Source organism: Nothobranchius furzeri, chromosome 1 (genome assembly GCF_043380555.1).
Source record: "Nothobranchius furzeri strain GRZ-AD chromosome 1, NfurGRZ-RIMD1, whole genome shotgun sequence".
Taxonomy (NCBI): Eukaryota; Metazoa; Chordata; class Actinopteri; order Cyprinodontiformes; family Nothobranchiidae; genus Nothobranchius; species Nothobranchius furzeri.
The window spans coordinates 48274846-48296868 of record NC_091741.1 but is presented as its reverse complement, the minus strand read 5'-3'; the positions used below and the strand labels follow the sequence as shown (position 1 = coordinate 48296868).

At 41.7% G+C, this 22023-nt stretch overlaps 1 protein-coding gene across 11 annotated transcripts in view; it reads right to left on the bottom strand.

Annotated features, from left to right (window-relative positions):
- Positions 1–601: 601 nt before the first annotated feature.
- The window catches only part of LOC107385030 (ELKS/Rab6-interacting/CAST family member 1), a 125287-nt gene continuing 103865 nt past the window's right edge, over positions 602–22023 (bottom strand). For 7 of the 11 annotated variants that reach the window (XM_054739676.2, XM_054739677.2, XM_054739679.2 and 4 more), the window contains 2 exons: positions 18073–18258; positions 602–962 (listed from right to left, as the gene is read on the bottom strand). In XM_054739676.2, coding sequence (XP_054595651.2) covers positions 825–962; positions 18073–18258 — 324 coding nt within the window. In that variant the 3' untranslated portion in view covers positions 602–824. Of the gene's footprint in view, positions 963–18072; positions 18259–22023 lie in introns of those variants that run through there. The other 4 variants (XR_008563015.2, XR_008563016.2, XR_008563017.2 and 1 more) reach the window with 1 other exon arrangement.

Here is a 22023-nt window from a genome sequence, read left to right as displayed (position 1 = left end):
TTTCTCTCCTGAAAAAGTAAGATGACATTAGAGAAAACGGGGAGTTCAGGTTTAACCACATTTACTCCAAAGACACAGTCAGGATTAAGAGGAATTATCTGAGCTCATTTTAGCAAAAACGCCCAAACTGAACAAAGCCACAAGTTTTAAACAACCCATAACCATCTACAGAGCGCAGATGTGCTTTTAATAAAGGTTTGCTGCGAGATGTGTGTCTTTCATTCTGACGGGCTAAAGCGTCATGTCTCCCTGATGACTCATCTATCTTTACAGCTGACAACAATCTGGAGGTAAACGCTAAAAGAAGAAGAGTTTGAGAAGAAAACACAAGAAAAAATAGCAGCAAATGATGTAAAAAGCTAAAAGGCAGCTGAAATAAACACTTCAGTGAGCTTATCAAACAAATATGTGGCAACAACGTGCAAGTGTGGCATCAGAAACGTTCCTCCTCAGAGCGACTGCTGATCTTTGAGACACGCGATGGTCCAAGTGTTGAAGCAGCAGAGATGCCGTCTTTGTCTTCTGAGCAGTTAGAAAAATATATCTATTCTGATTTCATCTGTAGGCCCGTAAATCGACCTAAACACAACAGCTTCCTCCGGCTCACACAGGTTCAGTTCTTATGATTAAACACATTTTATGGAATTGTACGTTTACTCTCACTAACACTTTCAAGGAGCAGGAACCTCATCCAACTCTGGTTTTCTCTGACTATCATGGGATGTGTGGGATCTAACAGGAGGCATCTGATGCTTTCTGCATGTGTGCTAAAAAGTAACTAAATGCATGCAAACCTGTGTGTGTGTGTGTGTGTGTGTGTTCTGTCAGCAGCTGTCCTCCAAGGCGTTGACGACTTGTTCCAAGATATCAGGGCATCGATCAGAAATCTGCTGCAGGACCTGGTTGGCGTACTCCTGGAGCTCCGCCTCCTCCTTCTCACACAACGCTAACTCCGCCTCCAACTGAAAGAGGACAGAACAGCAGAAGGGAGATTTATTTAAAACAACAAATATTTTAAAGTCAAATTTTAGTTTATCTTTAACCATAGAATCAATGGAATAATGTAGTCAATAGTGAGGTTTTAATGGTAAATGGCCTGTATTTGATACAGCACCTTCTAGAGTCCTGGAACCTCCCAAGGCGCTTTACAACACAATCAGTCATTCATCCATTCACACACTGGTGGGGATGAGCTACGATGTAGCCACAGCTGTACTGGGGCGCACTGACAGAGGCGAGGCTGCCAAGCACTGGCGCCACCGGTCCCTCCGACCTCAACCAGCAGGCAACGTGGGTCAAGTGTCTTGCCCAAGGACACAACGGCAGCGACAGACTTAGCGGTGCTCGAACCTGCAACCTTTCGATTACGGGACGAGCACTTAACTCCTGTGCCACCGTCGCCCACAGACAACTGTGTTTATGTTTGTTCTCAAAGTTGACGAAGAAAACCAATGTTAAAGCATAAACATCACCGGATGTGGGCGAGGAAGAAAAATAGTTGATCCGAGTCACTCTGAGAAGCGTTTTATTAGAGCAAGAAAAAGGCGACGAGTTTCGGTCGCGTACGACCTTCCGGGCATAAAAACAGGGTGTATGCAGGAATTTCAAAATTAAAGACTTTTTCAAGACTTTTTAAGACCTTGTAAAAATAAAATTAAGACTATTGCAAAGAACTAATCAACTGTTAAACACTCATATATTGTTTTTAAATACAACAACCACAGCACCTTGTCTGTCAGAATCTTCTTTAGGTTAGGATGGACCTGGCTAATTACTGGGAAAGCTGTTTTTGACCAACACTTGACCAACACTCTACTAGTCTGCTACTAGACTTTAGTAGTACTAGACTCTAATAGTAGAATCTACTACTGGAGTCTACTACTAGACTCTAGTAGACTCTACTAGCTAACCCAAGACCCCCTGGGCCAAACCACCCCATAATTCAACCTGCTTCCAAGACAGTCTTCTATGCTAAGCACCAAGCCTTACTTCCTGATTGTTTTGATGGTGTGGTTTGGACATAACCTGGGGCTTGTGCGGTGTATGGGACACTGGACTTGTTGCTGCGTGGTAGAGTCTACTACTAGAGTCTAGTAGTCTAGGAACCCCAAATCTCTGGTTCTGCTCCTGTTTTCATGGGTCGTAGTTCTCCTTATGCCAGGCTAACTTCACACACCCGAATAGTTCACTCACAGCTAATGGATCACAGAGCCAGGGGACTGACCTTTAAAGTAGGGCTGTTCTCAGCATGTTTAAGGTGATGCGCGCACGCACACGCACGCACACACACACACAGTGGAACATTTCTGCTAGAAAGCGCTGATGTTATTTACTTTGGCGGCGCTCGAGCTGAGACGTCAAATCTAGGCTTAATGACCAATACATCTGTATCAATAACAGTGCCGCTAAAATAGTCATGTAACATAAGCCCACACTTATATGTGTGTGTGTGTGTGTGTGTGTGTGTGTGAAAGAGGCCTGGGTCAGATATTGGCAAATATTCCCTTGTTATATCCTAACCTCTTTCCTCTCCTCTCATCTTCCAGCCAGGAAACCTCGGTGGTATTTTAGAACACAGAGCTGTTATTCATGTGTAAAACTGCTCAGAGTAATAACATTAATGATGAATGAAACTCTGCCTATAAATCACATACATATACAGCTGATTACCCATGTAGAAGCTAGTTTTATTAAGTCCAGATTGAAAAATGAGAAGCTTTACTGAAAGATGTCAGGATGCTTGATTTTGAAAAGGTCTGGATAATTAGTCGACATCAAAGAATCAAAGTCAGGATAGCTTAGGCCAGTTTGGAGCAACTCTATAAAAATCAGCGTGTCAGTTGTTTGTTCTACCCCAAATTGGAATATTTGTGGTAATAGATTTTTGTTAAATGCAGCTTTTAGAGAAAAATCAGGATTAGTAAATATCAGAATCAATGCCAGAGCTGAACAGAAATCCTGAATCCTGCTTAACAGCAGCTGCACAAAAGACCAACTCGCAAACACGCAACTGATCTGGAATTTGTAAAATTAGATGACAAATTCAAGCTATGTTCAATTATCTTGGTATATAAACTCAAATCTAAAACAGATTTAAAGTATATCAAAGGTTATCAGAAATGCTGATTAGAGGCAGGCAGCAGAGATGTATTTAACAGACAGTACAGGTGGTGTGTGTGTGTGCGCACGTGTGTGTGTGTGTGTGTTTTAGATGATCATGATCCATATGAGGCATCACAATTAGGGAAGATCGAGTTAAAGGAGGGCAAATGAAACAGAAGACTAAAAGCAGGGAAACCAGCTTTTAATGGGATTGAACAGAATCAACGATTAGAGGATAGAAGGAGTGATGCTTGGCTCCGCCCCACTCTGCCCTGTTGTCAGACCAACTTTTGGTTGGTTTGAAAGCTCGACTGGCACTCACCCTTCCCCACACCCACACTCTCGTCTGACTCGGTCACTCTTTCCAGGTGATGTAAATAGGAAACACACGTCTCTTACTTGGATCCAAAAACCATCAGTGAGGCTGTGAAACTGGATTCTGAGACGCACGAATGGCAACAACATTCCAGCTGGAGCAGTGAGAAGATGGTCTGATTTTTATCTCTGTTACAGACCTGTTTTCATCATTCTCATCCACAATGACCCAGATGTCCTCAGGACACAGTGAGTGTTTGTGTGTGTGCTTTACGGCAAACGTCTCCAATATTTCAGCTTAACCATGTTTGCAGGTAATTCTGTTAACAGCTTCTCATTTGAGCTCCAATATCCCAGAAAAACACAGCAATAAAGATAAGGAAAGAAGACAATTGAGGAGAGATAAAAAGGAGCATTTAGTGAGTGTGTGTGATGCTTTCTCAGACAGCCTTGACCTACACCTGAATCACTCAGTGTAAAGGCAGATCAAACATAAAGCATGACGCATGTTAGCAGCACACTGAAATATAACTAGCTGACATAGACGTCTTCTGGATAAAAACTTAAACTTAAAAAAAAAAACAAGAGTGTTCTTAAAGTGACAGTGTGTATTTTTACCTTTAACCTCTGGAAATATCCATTAAATGTTGTTGAAAATGACTAAAATTATGTCCAGTCGTTGAAAAATGTTGGTGGCTTTGTACCATATAACCATAAAAATCAGGTATAAAGTACATAGGGTGTGGGTCTAGCGCCTTTGGGGGATGCCATATAAGATGCCATGTTTCCTTCAGGTCTGGTCCTGTCGATGACGTCATACTAGATGGCTGGCTGGACATGCGACTTATGATAGTTACGTTAATCAATCAATCAATCAACTTTTATTTATATAGCACTTTATCCTACATTGCATGCAACTCAAAGTGCTTAACAAATTAAAAAGGCCCCACATACCCACATTCCCTTCCATTCCCAGAAAGAACAGAATAGAAAAACAGATGCAATATATTTTGGCCAAGTGGTATTGCCATAGCATGATGATGTCATCGGCAGGTGCAAGACTCTGAGCAGAACGGGAAACTAGCATCGGCATGGCATTCTCTCACCGGAATAAAACTGAAGGACATTCAAAGTCTGAGGAGTCGCGCCGAGGTCGCATGCTTTCTGCTCCACAGGTCACAGTTTTTACCGTAATGTTTTTTAAACCAGCGACGCTCACGGAGATATGGTGTAAAACTACCCTGAAATGTATGTACTGCCCCCTAGAGCCAGGAGACTACACACTGCCACTTTAAATATTTTAGTGTTTCTGATTTAAATGTGGTTATTTTTCAGTTTTAACTCAAACAGTTGTGTCTTTCAGTATCTTACTCTGTCATGCTCCTCATTTGGTGCTCCACTGTAAAGAATACATCATAATGAGTGACTTATTTAATCATAAAGCCAAAATAAAACGTAGGAATGATTCACAATTTGATTTACAGCAGCACAGTTTACCGTGCCACAAATACAAGACTCAACTAACCTTCAAACATGACTGATGGCTTCAACATAAAGCTGCACTGTAAAATCCTTCAATCACACACAAAAACACTCATTATAAAAATAAAACGTGTGCTCATGGCCAAAACTAGTAAAACTGGCTCATGTTTTTTAACAAAAGGTAAAATAATAATTTAATCCTCCAGTAGCAAAATGGTCCTGCTGTTGCTAAGCAGTTTACTTAAAGAGCAAGTCACCCCTTACAAGAAGCGTACTTCACTCCCACCTCATGTTTGAAAAATGCAACAAATGCTGTTGCCTAGCAGACCGAGAGGGTGGAGCCACTAACAAATACACACACTCACGACATTGTGACATCATAATGTACCAGTTTACATCATAGCATACCTCTTAGCCAATAGCGGTGGTAGATTTAAATTCAAATGCAGTGAAGAGTTTTTACCTGACAACGGCACAACACTGACAGTTTCAGGCAGAAAATTTAAATTTTAACTAAAATGCACAAAAGTGCTAAACTATTGACTACACGTGTCTGCAGCACGATTAGACACGCATTTATATAGTTTATCAGAAAAAAACAGTTGATTTGGGGGTGACTTGCTCTTTAATGTTGAACATCCAACCCAAAGCTTGATTAGGACCTGAGATTTAAATATAAACAGGTCGTGTGGTTTCAGTTTGGATGCTGCCTCAGGAGATCAGAGTGTGTGGTAGAAAACAAAATGTGGATGACTTAATGTGAGTGGAAAGAAAGTTAGTGCAGCCAGAATTATGGCTCCTGCCAGTGTGTGTGTGTGTGTGTGTGTGTGTGTGTGTGTGTGTGTGTGTGTGTGTGTGTGTAGCAAGAGGCTAAAGTTTCAGTCCAGATTAATCAAGTGGCCGAGTAAACAGTGGGAAGAAGAAGTGAAGATGAAGGTGAGGAGTTAAATGTGTGTTTGTGTTTGGGACAGAGTTTTGCTGAGGACGAGTTTTACTGCAGCCATTAAAGCTCCATTATCATGATGGATCATTATCTAAGAGAGAGAGAGAGAGAGAGAGAGAGAGAGAGAGAGAGAGAAAGAGAGAGAGAGGTTATCAGTTTGACAATGGGGATGAGGGGGTGAGGTGTGCCCTGACCTTGTGACACTCTTTGCAGAGCTCAAACCTTTTTAGAGGAATGCCTATTGAAGAAACCAAAACTCAGTGGAAAGAGAACGAGACATTAAAACACACACACACACACACACACACACACACACACACACACACACACACACACACACACACACACACACACACACACACACACACACGAAGAGGTAAAAAAGGGAGAACGAATGTCCGACTGAAACCACAACGCTACGATTTTTGATGACCGTTTATAATTCAGACGAGAAAGCCGAGCGGAGTCAGAAACTGCTAATTTTAAAACCTTTGACTGATTAGGAGGAAATTACGCTCTGTGTACTGAGAGTCTGAGGTTCGAGGCCCACTGACGGACTTTCACATGAAACCGTACGTCGTGCTGCACAAACAGTGCGGCGGCTGCGATATCTGTTTTGAGAGAGTTGTGGACTGTTTGTTTTAGTTGAAACCAAGAAGAGATATTTTGAGAAAAGCTTAGCAAAGTGCTTTGGGAGCCAGAATGAGCAAGGAGGAGTGGGGTCACACGTGTTGATGCAATGCATGTGATATATGCATAAAAACCAGAAAAGCTATTTTAAACCTTCATGAAAATATAACTCAAATCTATGAGTGTACCCCAGTTGTAAAGGAACTAGGCCACTTGATGGTTTTAATACCAGTGGAGCCATGAGACCCTCCTGCTCATTAACACACAACTATCAGCAAACCACTAATTATAACTAAACATGTTACAGAGGCAAGGACTTGGTGAAAAACATCTTCAGAGGTGCATTTTTACTTTGTTGATCACCAAAATGTCTCATGTTTCAACAGAAGTGTGTGTGTGGGGTGGGTGGGGGTGGGGGGCTCAAAGTGTACAAAATATTAGAAATGGCCACAAGGGGGAGTCTTGTGCTCTCGATTCAACTTTCAGGTTTCGATCAAACTTCTTACAAAATTATAATTACGCACCCAGAACTGGGCAAGTTACTTTAAAGTTGTAATAAATGTTAAACTATTATAGTTACATCTTAACAATCTAATTTGTTTGTATTACTATATCAAAAATGTAACTGAGTTACACTACCGTCAGTTACTTTTGGTAAACTGCCCTAGCTCGTATGTGACAGCATTCTAAAATACTACAACTGATGACTTCATATTAAACACAAGACTGTAAAATACTGTATTCTTCCTCATTATTTTAAAACTGACTTTTACACCTGCTTGGTGGACATCAAATACTTTGCACTGAAGTATTTTACGTGACGTTTTAAGGTCGGTGGAGACACACCCGTCTATTGTAACAACAGCTATTAGCTTATATACCACACCACTTGGCGGACGTTTATGCTACCGCCTTTGCTCGTCTGGTGGAAAACCGGGGTTACTCCCAACATCACACACCATTTACGACTCCTTCTCTGTTTTTTACGGCCTTAATGTGGATGCTGTTGCCACCTATTTGAGTGATGGGAGTTTTTTCAGAGACTTTTTCATAAATGAAAAATAAATAAATAATAATAAAAAAAAGAATGAATCTTAGCCTGCAGCATCTTTAAGCCAAAACTGCTGCACTTCATGTTACAAGTTGAGAAGGAAACCCCTTGACAGATCAAGTGTGAAGAAAGACACTGAAGCACAAAAAAGTTATAATCGAGGAGTAGAAAATGTCTGGAGGGCAAATTTGAACTCAATTCTACTTCAAATTCGTTTTGAGAAAGTAAAGTCAAAATCAGAAGCTTTAAAGACATTTCAAACGAAGCGTAGTGGTGCTAGAGAAATACTTTCACGAGACGACTCAAAACCACAAAGTCCAACAGGCCCAAACGAACCCCGTCTCTTTCCTGTCTTTATTTAAACCGTTATACTCTAACAGACCCACTGTGTGCTCTAGAAGCTGGCTGACCTGCATTGCAGCCAGCCCAAAAGTACCAGAGTTACATCCAGCTCAGTGGTAGTTTGAGGCAGCGCGGCTAATAACACAAACTAACGAGCTGCAGTGGGAATAGAAGCCGACGACTCGTGGCTGAAACGGCTCCTGGAGGACTGAAGCACTGCACTCTTTACCATCTCTGTAGAAAATTCTCAAGGAAAGCATTTTGTGGGCAATTCAGCATTGCTTGGCAATTTCATTTTAAAGGGGTATTTAATCAGCTTAACATACTAAAGGCACATATTTACAAGCTCGGACTAGAAGGACCTCAGCCACCTGTGTGTTGTAGCTACATGAAATAGTTCCAGAGGAGCAGATAAACCACACCGAAAACCTTAAATTGGTCCTGGAGGAGAGACTGCACAACACTGATGGTTGCAGAAACAAACTGCAGTAATCAGAGATGGTTTTTGCAGCGTTTAGTTACATGGTCACCATTTAAAATGAAATAAAAAATACTCTAAATACTAGAATCAAGCTGTGTATGCTTTTAAAAAGTCAAAGTTTTATGGGAATTCTTCCATTACAAGGCACTTGTTGAGGAAAATATCTGCAGCAGAATGAAATAAAGCCAACGTGTGAAAGCTGGACCTCGATGACGGCTGCCATTGTGGAGAGTTCACAGGCAAAAAGTGGAAAGCAGTTTCTCCACATTTAACACGAAGTCTGGCCTTCACCTGTCACCTTCAACAGCTTGGGTTCTCATTACCGACGATGGAAGGGGGAAAGAGGGAAACGTAGAGGCAGAAAAAGAAGGGCAGCAGTTGAAGTGGGACCAGAGGAGAGGGGTCAGAGGTCAGAGATGATAGAAGAGTTAATTCATAGAGGAGATCGATTGATGAACAGATTGGTAGGGATGGAAGAAAGATGTGAAGGCACAAAAAGAGGAAGGGGGAGTGATGACAATAAGCAGGAAAAGTTCAAGGGTGAAAGGAGAAAAAAAAGACAAGCATGTAAAAGGAGGTCGCCTGGTAAATGCATTAAGCCTGGACTCAATAACTCTGCAAAAACCAGCAGTTTGTCTGTAATGACCAGTGAAGGCCAAACTGTGTGTGTGTGTGTGTGTGTGTGTGTGTGTGTGTGTGTGTGTGTGTGTGTGTGTGTGTGTGTGTGTGTGTGATGGGTCGTGAGGGTTGCACATGTGTGGCAGTGTCCGACTGTCTCTCATTTGTCCTCGTTTCGTTGCGTGCCTGTGAGCTTATTTTGCCTAACCTGGACATAAATCTCCCTTTCTGAGGTAAAATCCAACGATAAGGACTGTGGTCGATTTTTAAGAAAAAGTATAAATCCAGTAATTTTGCACAAAAGTGATAAAACACACAACGTGTGTGTGTGTGTGAGTGTGTGTGTGAGATGGTTGTCATTATTTAGAGAGAAAACAATCATCCTTGCAGCAGGAAGCAGAGCTGCCTAATGAAAGCCTAGAGAGACCCAGACCACAAGGCAGGACAAATGGATGGGTCTGATTTTCTGCTCAATCCAACCCCATCCCTCTTTTTTTCTCCACTAAAATTATAAATAAAAAAAACAACACACAAAAATAAAACATGTTGCAGTTTGAAATGAATCAAATGTTCTGGTTAGACACGGTCGTTTCTGGTTGAACCGTTTAACTTCCTTCTGGATCTTGTGAATGTCTTTAAAGAGACAGCGTGTAATTTATACAGCTAATCTCTGGAAATATCCATCGAAATGTTGAAAATGAATTAAATGATACAGAGTTGTTGAAAAATATTGGCAGCTTCATAACATGTAACCATAAAAATCAGGTCTAAAATACATGGGAGCGGGTCTAAGGGTGTTTCTCAATGTCAAGGCGCCTGGCCTTGCGAGGCGATGTCTTGTGAGGTCAGGCGCCTTGCTGACGAGGAGACTGTCCCTCCTTGGTTAAATGGAACAGACGTGCATCACGTGACCGTGGCTTCCACGGCGGTCACGTAACGTCACGTGACACAGGAGATAACGTTATATTTTATACGTATAAGTTTCAATATAAATATATAACAAGCCTTTTACTTTTAAATTGTGCATATATTTGTTAAATTAAAAATATAAGCGAGTTACTACCCGCTAGCCACCGAAGCTGCAACTACTAAGCAACTAACCAACCATAGATAACTTCTTTGGATCTAAAAAAAAAAAAAAACATTTGAAATTAGTTGACTTACTTTAAAACTTGAAATTTGACCCGCAGTAGCTGCCGGCTTCTGATCCGCCGTCCTTTTGAAAATACCACAGTGTATTCTGGGTAATTTTTGACCAAGGCTAGGCTACAAGACACCTCCCATGTACCCTTGCTCAGCTAGCTAAACGGCTCACAAATGGAGATCACTCGCTTCGGTGGAACAAGTCTTGTGGGCCATTCCCATCTGTACCGGGTCGGCCCGGGCCGGGTAGCGTAGGTTGTTTACATATCTGGGTGGCCTGGAATTTTCCCGGGCCAACCAAGGCTCATTCTCGGCCCTCTTCCCGAGGGGTACTGCTTCAGGCCGACCAGGGCCAACACGCCCACTGCTGACAGCAAATTCACACCTTCCATTAGAGCAAGCCTCTGATTGGTGGGTAGAATCAGCCCACATGGGCTTAAGACAAGGATGTGTGGAATCAACCGGGCCAGGCTGGGGCCGACTGGGGCTACCCGGCCCGGGCCGACCCGGTACAGATGGGAATGGCCCATTGGTGGCTCCTAATGGCGTACCTCCTAGGCAACCAGGGCGGGACCAAGATATCAAGGCAAGGTTCCTAGGCACTGAGAAACATCCTAAGTCTCTGGGTGTCTGGGTGACGCCAAATTAGACGTCATGTTTAGTCTACGGGAGCCCGTGAGGACAAAATGCAATAACTGATTTGTAACAAACAGTTAAAAAATGTTGCCATTCATAAACGTTGTTTTACACATTTACCTCTTCACTCGTTGCCAGTGAAAGGGAGTCTGACGTGCTTGTCATTTTGCTGGAGGTTGAACTCCCGGGGATTTTTGACCCTAATGGGCATCCATTGGTATGGTCTCACTAAAACACAAAACTACAGCTTGCTTACAATGATTAAGGTCATCACCACTTTAAAAATACACCCACCTGGGAAATACAGCTGTAAATGCAACTACAAATTTAAATAAAAGGTTAAATGATGTATTTTCTCGTTGTCTTCCCAGGTGAAGTGGGAGTGGTCAGGAGTCAGCTGCTCACTGGGAACCACTTGGCCCAGAGTTCCCAGTCTATTAAAAAATGGCTGCTTTCTTACTCTCCCTCGTAGCAGGCAGGCAGTTTGTTATTTATTGTAATTGTCAAACGGTTTGCTGGATTACTGCATTTTTAAAGAAAAGTTTAACTCAATCCAGTTTTTATATGTAGCACCAAATCACAACATGAGAAGTTACCATTTTGTTTTGAAGTTTACCAAGCAATAAGATTTTTTTACCCCTAAATTGGGAATATGATACTAGTAATGGTAAGATAAATAACTATAATCAATGGAGAATTTCTGATTCTGAATAATTAGTATGTACGCTTTAGAGGCAAAACCTCTTCAACAAAACAAGAAAAATCCAGATGTCATCATGCCCTGGATGACTGAGAATCTATGCAAACGTTAACATAAGAATAGGAACAAGACAAAGAGGCAGAAGTAAAAAAATAAAAAAGTCTGTGTCTTTTGTTTAAAGCGCATCTATAATTCCTCAATATAACCCAGGTCACTGATTTTCTGACTGAAACCCCGGCTGAAGCAGGTTTTATGTATGAAAAAAGCTGTTCCTTTATAAAGAATTTGCAGTTTCATATTTTACCAAAAAGCCCCCAAAGCAAAGAAAAACCTAAACACAAATTACCCGTCCTCTCCACCTAAACACAAACTATTGAGTAAACCTTTATTTTTTTAAATCACTGAGGATGTTTAAACTCCACTAGCAGATACACTTGTGCACACAGCTAGACTTCCACTCTCATTGTTATGGTGTATTTACAGTCCACATTATCAGCTGTGGTGTTTAAGTTCCAGCTCTGCCCTGTCCTGTTTTTGCCTCTCCTGTCAATCAGAATTCACCCAATCCGTGACCTTAAAGCTGCAAGGAGTTCTCTCAGCAGACGCCACACGGCTCCTGCCAGACAAGGAACAGGGCATGGATTTACCACGTGGCATTAGGGCATCCAACTGTAAAACAACAGTAGTGAGTGAAAAAAAATCCTCAGTGTTTTTATTTTATATCAGAAGCAAAACAAAATGTACTCTTATTGTGTTGCTGCAGTCTTTCCTGAAGTCACAAGGAAGCAAAACTGATCTCAGAATGTTTTAACAGGAGCGTCAAACTTAAAAAAAAAACTATAATCCAACATTTTTAAACATTTTAGTAGCATTACATTATCTATTTCCTTTTCACAACTCCCCAAAAGTGCACTTGAGCAGCTATTTAGTTTTAAAATAAATACTTTTCTAATAATATAAATTTATTAATAAAAGTTATGCATATTTAGAAACGTGTAAATTTTTTCACAGTATGTGCTTTCTAAATGTCCGAGCATGGCGCAGTTTAAAAAACGGTTTAAGGATATGGTTTTTGTAGGGTACAGGGAGGAGGTAGAGACTTGTTAGGGTGTTCTCGTTGAGAATTTCTTTTTTTTTTTCGTTTTTTTCGCGGGGGCACGGGTATGATGGTATGTGTATATATATCTGTAGGTTGTGTATACTATGAAGTGTTACTGGGGTTACTGAAATTGTGAATGGGTGTGTATGTGCATGTATGTAGATGGAAACATATATGTATGTGTATATGTAGGTATACCTATTTATCACTAGATAATGGAAAAGGGGTGGGATTAAATAAGCTTATGCTTCTTCCTGCTCCTTTTTGAACATGAAGGTTATTAGTTGTGACTGCTCGTTTTCTTTTTCTGTTTGTTTTGTGGTAATTATTTGTCTCTTTGAATTCTACGTTGTTGTACTTTTGTTTTTTGCTTTTTTTTAACATGTTCAAAATAAAGATTTCAATTTCAATTTCAAAAAATTTCAATAAACCAATAAACTGATAGCTTTATTAATGTATTATTGACGATTTTTGCCCTTTTGATTTTTGTAACTCTAGTACCATGTCTAGAACTGGTGCAACATTTCCAGGAACTAGAAGTGAGCCGAGCTTCAGACAGCAGGATACTTCCTGATATTTGGACATCTCGTTGGATAACAGCAACAGGACGCTACCATTGACTTGCAACACTGATGTTTTATCCCCACAAACAACACAAGCCTGGAGGAGTTCTGCTGTGTGGTAGAGCTGCAAACGCTAACTGTTAGCTTCTACTGGTCAAGATGTTCTCTGCTGTTTCCTGGATGTTAAACCAACAACAGCCTTCCCCATCATGAGTCAAGATGGGTGAGTCCATGAATGTTAAGTGACAGTGTGACATAGATCTGTCAGCTTTTCTAATCCTAGAGTTTCACCATCTATTTTCTACCAGAAGCTAATGCAGAAGATAAGTGTAGGAGACTACTCTCATGTTCAGCCTGCATGAAAAACTCAGAGTGACCAATTAAAATCAGAAATAATAAATAATTGTTTTTCAGTTTATCGCACCTTTAAATTTGTCTGAACAAAAGTAAAAACACTTTACTTCTCCTTGTACACATCTAAGAGTAAGTTAAAGTATACATCTGGCTTTGGTTGCAGAATGATTGTTTAAATAATTCAGGAAGTAGAAAAAATTGGTTCCTAAAAACTAAAAGTTTGAAAAATGTTGAATGAAAGCTTTTCTGACACTCATCTCAGCTGGGGTTTCACAGAAAAAAAAAACTTCTACGTTATCAGATGTATTCGACTGCAGCGACTCGGCGACACGTGTGTGAGAACGGAATCACCCTGGATGGCCCTCACAGCCTTAATGCTTCCAGTTTCCTGCTGTTTATGTGTTTAGAGATGGTTAAAAACATCTCAGCTCAAAGATGAAGGCTTACACGTCAACTATTTTCAGTTTAATGCAAAGAACTTCTAACGGTTATGAAAGACGGGTAAAAATGATCAAGTAAGCATGTAATCTTAATGTTTTGCAACAAAACTGTCACTTTTTGCTTAGTTTGTTTACTTTTGAATGCTTATATCTTGAATTCATCAGATGTTAAATGAACTGTGAATAACTCTGGTGTTTAATGCGGGTTTTCATTTTTAGGTGTTAAGTTACTGTACAGTAAAAAAAAATTAGAAGCAAAAAACAAAGAAACGTGCATGCAGAATACATGAATTGGCTTAAAAATTTGACAAAAAAAGATTTTTAGGATTGAAAATAGATGGTCAGAACTTTAATTGATATACATTTATTCATAAATGTGTAATCATTTATAAAAGGTGTGGTTTACTCATTTATTCTATTAATTTGTAGTGTTCTCTATGGTGTAAATCATGAGTCATAAAAAAAATGTTATGATGCTCCTATTCTTAAATGCAGAAGTTTCCTGGTGGAGAGGAGGGCTGAAAACAGCAGGATTTCTCATTGTCATTACTGATATGCACACATCTCACTTTTGATTGGCTAACAGAACGCGTTCATCCATATTGCAAAGCCACTACCACCAACAAACTCTCCGCGCTTTCTCTTCACTACAAATTTCTTTAAAAGCCTGACTGTGGGCGGGCGCGAGCCAAGATCAGTGAGGTCATGAATGCAAATTCACAGTGTGACATCAAAGCGTGAGGATTTTCAAATCTTAGCATTTCAGAAATCTATTTTCTATCAGAAGCTACCACAGGAGACAGTTGTTCAGCCTGCATGACAAACTCAGAGTGACCGATTATAATCAGAAATAATATTTTAAAATGTTTTTTCAGTCAACCACACCTTTAAAAGAAATCTAGCAGGACAGTGAGTTATCAGATTAAACATAAAAAATGTTGAATAGGCTTTTCGTCCCATGAAAAACCACTGATAAATTAACAAAAGAGGCATATTTAAATATTTTTTACTGATTTAAAAAGAAAATAGGTTTAAATTTTGTTCCTGTTACTGTTTGTAATGTAAAGCTAATATTTTTCCAGCAAATATTTTTCAAGAAATATGCCAGAAAATGTAAAAATTTTCTTTTAAAACCACGAAGAATGAGAGATCTTAGCAGGATTCGCCTTTAACACGTCTAACAGAGAGTGAAGCAGTCAGAGAAACACACCTCCGTCTGGTCATTCAGATTCAACGGCAGCATCCACATGTGTTTTGTGCTATTTTAGTGCGATCCTAATGGCTTTACAGATTACCATGCATTTCATCAGAGCCAGAAGGGCTTATAACGCACGCACGCACGCGCACGCACGCACGCACGCACACACGCACGCACGCACGCACACACACACACACACACACACACACACACACACACACACACACACACACACACACACACACACACACACACACACACGGTGGTCCAGAGGGAGGCTGAGTGTGTATTAACAGGGTCAGTCAGGGTGATGGTGACACTTGATGAAGGAAAATGAGAAACGTAGGTCTGAATGAAAGACCAGCAAGTGTTTTTCATATTGTGTGTAGGCAGAATGAAGAAAAAACATGCAGCCAAGTGGTCCTGCTTGGTCATGGGTGGATTTGGAGAGAGGAGAAAAAAATCAAGTTGAGATGTTGTTAAGGAAAACATCTCACCAAAAGAGAAACCTCAGCAGCTCAAACAGCAGCAGACGTGAAGTGAGATGCTACCATTAAAATGTTCATGTTGATGGAGGCACTCTGGAGGAAAAATGCAGCAAAGAGGTCCATTTGTGACTGATTCAGGGGAAAGATAGAAAATAAAAATCACAAAAAGGCAAAGGCAGGAGTGGTTCAGCTGATCCAATCCAACACTGGCCACCGCTAAAGGTGCTCGAGTCCCAGGGACATTTTTATAGTCCTTATAACTATTAAATGCAGTTCCTCTCCTCTATTTGTGTTTCCACGGTGCAGAAACAGAAGCAGATTACAGCGTATAGAGCTGGTTTATGAGGTCTGTTTTTAAGCTCTTTCTAGCATGAGGACAGCGATGTGTGCAGCGGACCCAGACCAAGTACAGCAACGCCGCTACCAGCCTTTAGAACAGTTAAGTACCTGAACAAAGAGGAATTAATAATGGATAAAACTCATCTACCTCGGTCTTGGCACCTGTTGCACCTCCTTAAATAACCAAAACGCTTATTTCGTACATTCAACACTTTTGCAGAAACTTTTGCAAATGGCCGAGTCACATTGGGCGAACAGTCTAGTTGAAAACAAATTGTGACTAAATTTCCTGTCTTAACTTGGGCTCCAACCTCCAAAGATGTCTCACATTTTTGTCGCTCACAAAGCTGTGACTCCTCGACCTTTAGCGTGCGCTGAGACGATTCACTGCTAGTGTGAAGCAGCTGAGATGAGAATCAAATACTCCAAAGCCGCGAATCAAAAAAGTGTGGGATGATCCTTTCACGTCTACACAAGTGGAGGAGATCAAGGGTCTTGGTCTCTTATCCCATTGTGATGGGACAACAGAGGGGAGACTGAAGAACTGGGGTTTCATCCTTGCTCTGGTCTGTTGTGGTGAAGAGGAAACAGAGTTGGGGGGCAAAGCTTTAATTTACAGATCTATCTACATCTCATAAGATGTGGATCATGACTGAATGAACAAAATCCTGGACACAAAAAGCTGAAAGGTGCTTCTTCCACCATGTGACTGAGCCTGGGAGATAAGGTTAGGAGCTCCGTCATTCAGGGGGAGCTCGGGGATAAGAGACACTGCTCCTCCACGTCGAGGGAAGTCAGCTGAGGTGGCTGTGGCATCTCATTAGGAGATTTCCACTTTGACTCCCTCAGGAGGTTTACCAGGCAAATTCCACAGGGAGCAGGCCCCAGGAAGACCCAGAACTCACTGGAGGGATAACATGTCCTCTGAGAATGAGAACCCCTGTGATGTTGTCGCCCAGTAGGATTGTCCTTAATCTGGATGAAATGCAAAAATACAACCTTCAAAAAAGCCACAAAACCATGAAATTCACATTATAAGTGATTTGTTGGGAAATCAATTTTGGATCTTTTCTCGTCTAAGCTGTAGATTAGTCTATTTAGTCCATATATTTCATAGTTTTAGATCTGAATAAAAACATCACAGGCTGTATTCAAACTCCAATCTGCTTCTACAGCTGCCTTCATAATCAGTTGTTAAAGCAGCCCGTTTCTTCTTATGAAAACATAAAACTCTGGCCTCTAAACCACAAAATAAAGCCTGCATAAAAAAATAAAAAGAGGCTGATGATGAAAAATATGTGTAATGATTTTCTGCTTGAGAAAGTCCGTGTGCACTGTGATTAAATGACAGCTTCATTTTCTGTTTTCCGAGTTTATAGAAAGTGATGCATCACGCAACGCCGTATCTGAAGCGCTCGGGCTAAACAGAAACATTTCTCCACATACAGACGTACAATAAGGCTTTCATGAAGGTTGTAGGAGACTGGGACTCAAACCGCACAGTGTCACACAAGTCTGTGGCTACGGTTACAACTTTCAATGCCTAACACATGTATGGATGTGTTTGACCTGATATGTTTTCAATATGGAGAAAGAGGCAGAGGAAGCCACGGACAGCTTCAATTTTAAAAATTGAATAATACACTGTTTATATTAGGAGTCTGAAAACACAAGTGGTTACTAAGACAAAGCAGCAGCGTGCAGACGTTCCCAAAGCCCCGACTCGTCTTTCTCAGGTTTCATTTCCACTCTCTTTGCTCTTGAACACGACAACGGTTTTGAAAATCAAAACGCTTCAATCGTTTATGAACTATATGAGAATTAACCTTCATGCTCCCCCCCCTCCTCCTCCTGCCAGCAGCTTGAAGCTGAGTTTTCTCTCTGCACGGTAAAATTAAACGTCTGAGCGACGATCGGTTCCGCAGCCAGGCGCTTGTGGACAGGTGACCTGTCGGAGGTAAAATGTCTCAGTAGTGTCAAAGGCCGTGCCAAAAACTGGTCAGGAGAACCTAAACTAAGAGTCCGGTCACTCGTGTCGCCACTTCTGGTGAAAATCAGACACACAGACATGAAATGAGGCGGAGATTTTCTTTTCTCCCTTCTGTTCAGACAAAAAAAAAAAAAAAAAAACACACAAAAAGGTCGTACCTGTTCCTGCGTCATGCTGTGCAGCTGGGTCTGCCAGGAGGTGGAGTCAGAGCGATGGTAGGCCGGAGGCGGGGCAAAGTCCTGCAGTATGATTGGGTCTCGCTCCTGACACAGCAAGGTCAGGTGGCTTATGTACAACTTCAGTTTATTGCGATTCTGACTGAGATCCAGGAGAGGAGAGAGAATCTGAGGGGGAGGGAATAGTTTTTATTAAAAACAAGAAAAGGGAACAAGTAAAATTAAACGGTATGTCGTAATTACCATCGAGTCTGCGGCTAATTAGCAAATCAGATGTACGTGAAGAAATGAGGAAAATGGAGCATTAAAAAAAACACATTTCAATACAAATTATGGTTCACTGACAAGTATCATCACTGACAGACAAGATCGGTATTTCTGAAAATTATATTTTGCAGTAATTAGTGTGAAGAAAACTGCAGAAATAGAGGAATTGGTCAAAAATTAGGTGATTCTGAAGCCTTCATACAACACTGAGGGCTGCATTCCTAATTCTACACTTGCATAAATCTGTAAACCATGAAAAAGCTTTCTGAAGCAGAATGCAGCGTTTATGAATACAAATCCATTCTGTCTGCCAAAGCAGCAGCATACACTTTTGTTTCTTGAAAATAAATTTTATCTAAAGATAGGAGTAAAAATAAAAATCTATAAAAAAACATCAAAGCTGCAGAAGCTAAGTAAATACATTATATCCTTTATTAAGGTAAACAAACAGGATTTTAGGCCTACTTGTTAAACAATTATGACAAAATACATCATAGTTGCAAATCAGGGATTTTTGTTGGCTTTTACTGGGATGAGCAACATGACTCACAGTGTGTGTGTGTGTGTGTGCGTGCGTGTGTTTGTTGAGTGACGATGAACACAAAGTGTGGACAGACACTGCTTGGATTTAAAATACCTAGACACACACACACACACACACACACACACACACACACACACACACACACACACACACACACACACACACACACACACACACACACACACACACACACACACACACACACACACACACACACACACACACACACACACACACACACACACACACACACACACACACACCCTATGCACTTAAATCCTGGTATTCCTTGAGGAGTCTGTTTCTTGTCTCTCTCTGTCAGTGCTGCGTGTGTGTGTGTGTGTGTGTGTGTGTGTGTGTGTGTGTGTGTGTGTGTGTGTGTGATAGAGAGAGTAAGAGTGTCATGTACGTGTCTAACTGGGAGGTCCTGTCTCTTATGTCTTAAATGCATAATCTTTTTCACCCTTGTTCCCACGCTAAGCAGTCACACACACACACACACACACACACACACACACACACACACACACACACACACACACACACACACACACACACACACACACACACACACACACACACACACACACACACACACACACACACACACACACACACACACACAGCTTGGAACTACTGCTGATGTACTCTATGTATACTCTGAACAAGGAAATAATAAATACTATATAAACACAACTTCATGATTAGATCTAGGCAGTTTTTATTTTACCTCTTGAGAAAAAGTTCAAACCCTTTGACAAAATATACATTTGGCTTGTCAGCAACATTATTTTAAATAACATGGATACAGAAAAACAAAACATTTCCATCTGTGTCCATCCATCCATTTTCATCCGCCTATCTGGGGTCGGTTCGCAGGGCAGCCTAAGCAGAGAGGCATAGACTTCCCTCTCCCCAGCCACTTGGGCCATAGGTGAGGTTAGGAGCAAAGACTGACCGGTTAATCCAGAGCTTTGGCCTACGGCTCAGCTCTCTCTTCATCACGACAGACCGAAACGCCCGCATCACTGCAGATGCAGCACCAATCCGCCTATCGATCTCGCACTCCAGCTTTCCCTTGCTCGTGAACAAGACCCCGAGATACTTAAACTCCTTCATTTGAGGCAGGACCTCATCCCTGACCCGGACAAGGCATTCTACCCTTTTTCTCAAGACCATGGTCTCAGATTTAGAGGAGCTCATTTTCATTCCGGCTGGTTCCCACTTGGCTGAGACCTGCTCCACTGACAGCCGCAGATCACATTCTGATAAAGCAAACAGGACCACATCATCTGCCTAAAGCAGACTCAATCTTAAGGGCACCAAAACGGATCCCCACAACACCTTGGCTGTGCCTAGAAACCCTGTCCATAAAAGTTATGAACAAAATCATTGATTAAGAACAGCCTTGGCGGAGTCCAGCACCAGAAATGAGTTCGACTTACTGCCGGCATTGACTTCCATTCACTTTTAAGGGTATTTTGTCATTGTGTGGACCAGCCAGATGTCCCCACAATGTTGAAATGTTCACAAACTGCAGGCTATGCCTAACCCTGACCAATGCTGTTCCTTCCTAATCCTAATCTAAACCAAAAGTTAATTCACACCATACCTCTAAAACACTTTTTGGGGCATTTTGTCATTGTGTGGACCAGTCAGATGTCCCCACAAGGTGGGAATGTCCACACAGTACAGGTTAAAAGTTTAAATTTGTCTACTTAAGCATATAAAGATAAGTAGACACACACACACACACACACACACACACACACACACACACACACACACACACACACACACACACACACACACACACACACACACACACGCGCGCCATGAGTGAGCCGGGCGTACACTGTGCGACTTTTTCACTCGTAGCACTCAGCTTCAGCTCAAACTGTACGACTTCCTCGCAGAGCAGATCTCACGAGTCATGCGCTCACACTGCACGACCCAGTTCTCAGATGCGACCTGACTGCTCACACTGTACGTCTGGTAGCAACACGTCGGCCCTAAAAATATGCTAAAAATAGCAGTTTTTACTCAACACGTCAGACTTTTTTGTCTTGTCTTGCCTGTTGTCCTTCGGGAGTGCTGCAGGAGGACACACAGGGATTTATGGGGGTTGGATGAGTAAAATGAAATAAAGAAAGTAAATCTGTGTTTTGTGATCAGTTTAATTTGACATGAACACGACAAACACGCTTTCTTGACAATCCTTGTGAGTAAAAAAACGTGTAGAAATAAAAACGAACAGCGTGTGTTATTAGGGAAATAGCGAGCGAGCGGTGTCGATGCAGGATTGCACATGTGCCGTGAGCGGTTCTGATACTTTTTGGGTCGCAGCTGCTCGCAGGCCGCTTCAACAGTGCGATACCCTCACGAGGGACGAGCGAAATATTAAACACGCCAGAAGTCCGTGCGAGCTCACGATTGCTGATCGGCAGCTGGTCACGTGGTGTTAATCGCCTCTCGTAACCCCCTGTACACTACACGACCGCTCGGCGCAAAACTCGCCCCGATCTCGTGGATTCTCGCACGACTGGAAAATCGGCTCAAAAAAGTCGCACAGTGTACGCCCGGCTTTAAGTGTGTAGCTGGTTGTTTCTCTCTGTGTCCCTGTGACGGACAAGAGACATGTCCAGAATGTCCTCTGACAGCTGGAGACAGTCGCCAGCTCCCACAGCTCATCGTAACTCCACAGGTTAGTGTGATCATTTTTGAGTTGGTATCTTATATAATTGATTTTCCTGAAACACGGCATTATCTCTATCAGGAGTGCTCAATCCTGGTCCTGGAGGGCCAGTGACCATCATGTTTTAACCCCGCTTCAGCAAACCTGATTTCAATCAGCAGGTGATTAACAGGCGTCTGCAGAGCCTGATGAGCTGCAGCACAGGTGATTCAGCCACTGAATCAAGTGTGGTGGAGCAGAAAAACCACAAAACCTGCTGGATACTGGCCCTCTAGAACCACGATTGGGCACCCCTAATCTATATGAAAGACGCTGCGTTCTGGTCTCAATAAAGTGACACTAAAACTCTGGCTTGTAGTTGTAAAATTTAGAAGATAACATAAGACCTTTCTTACTTGAAGTGCATTTTCTTTGCACATTTTGTGCT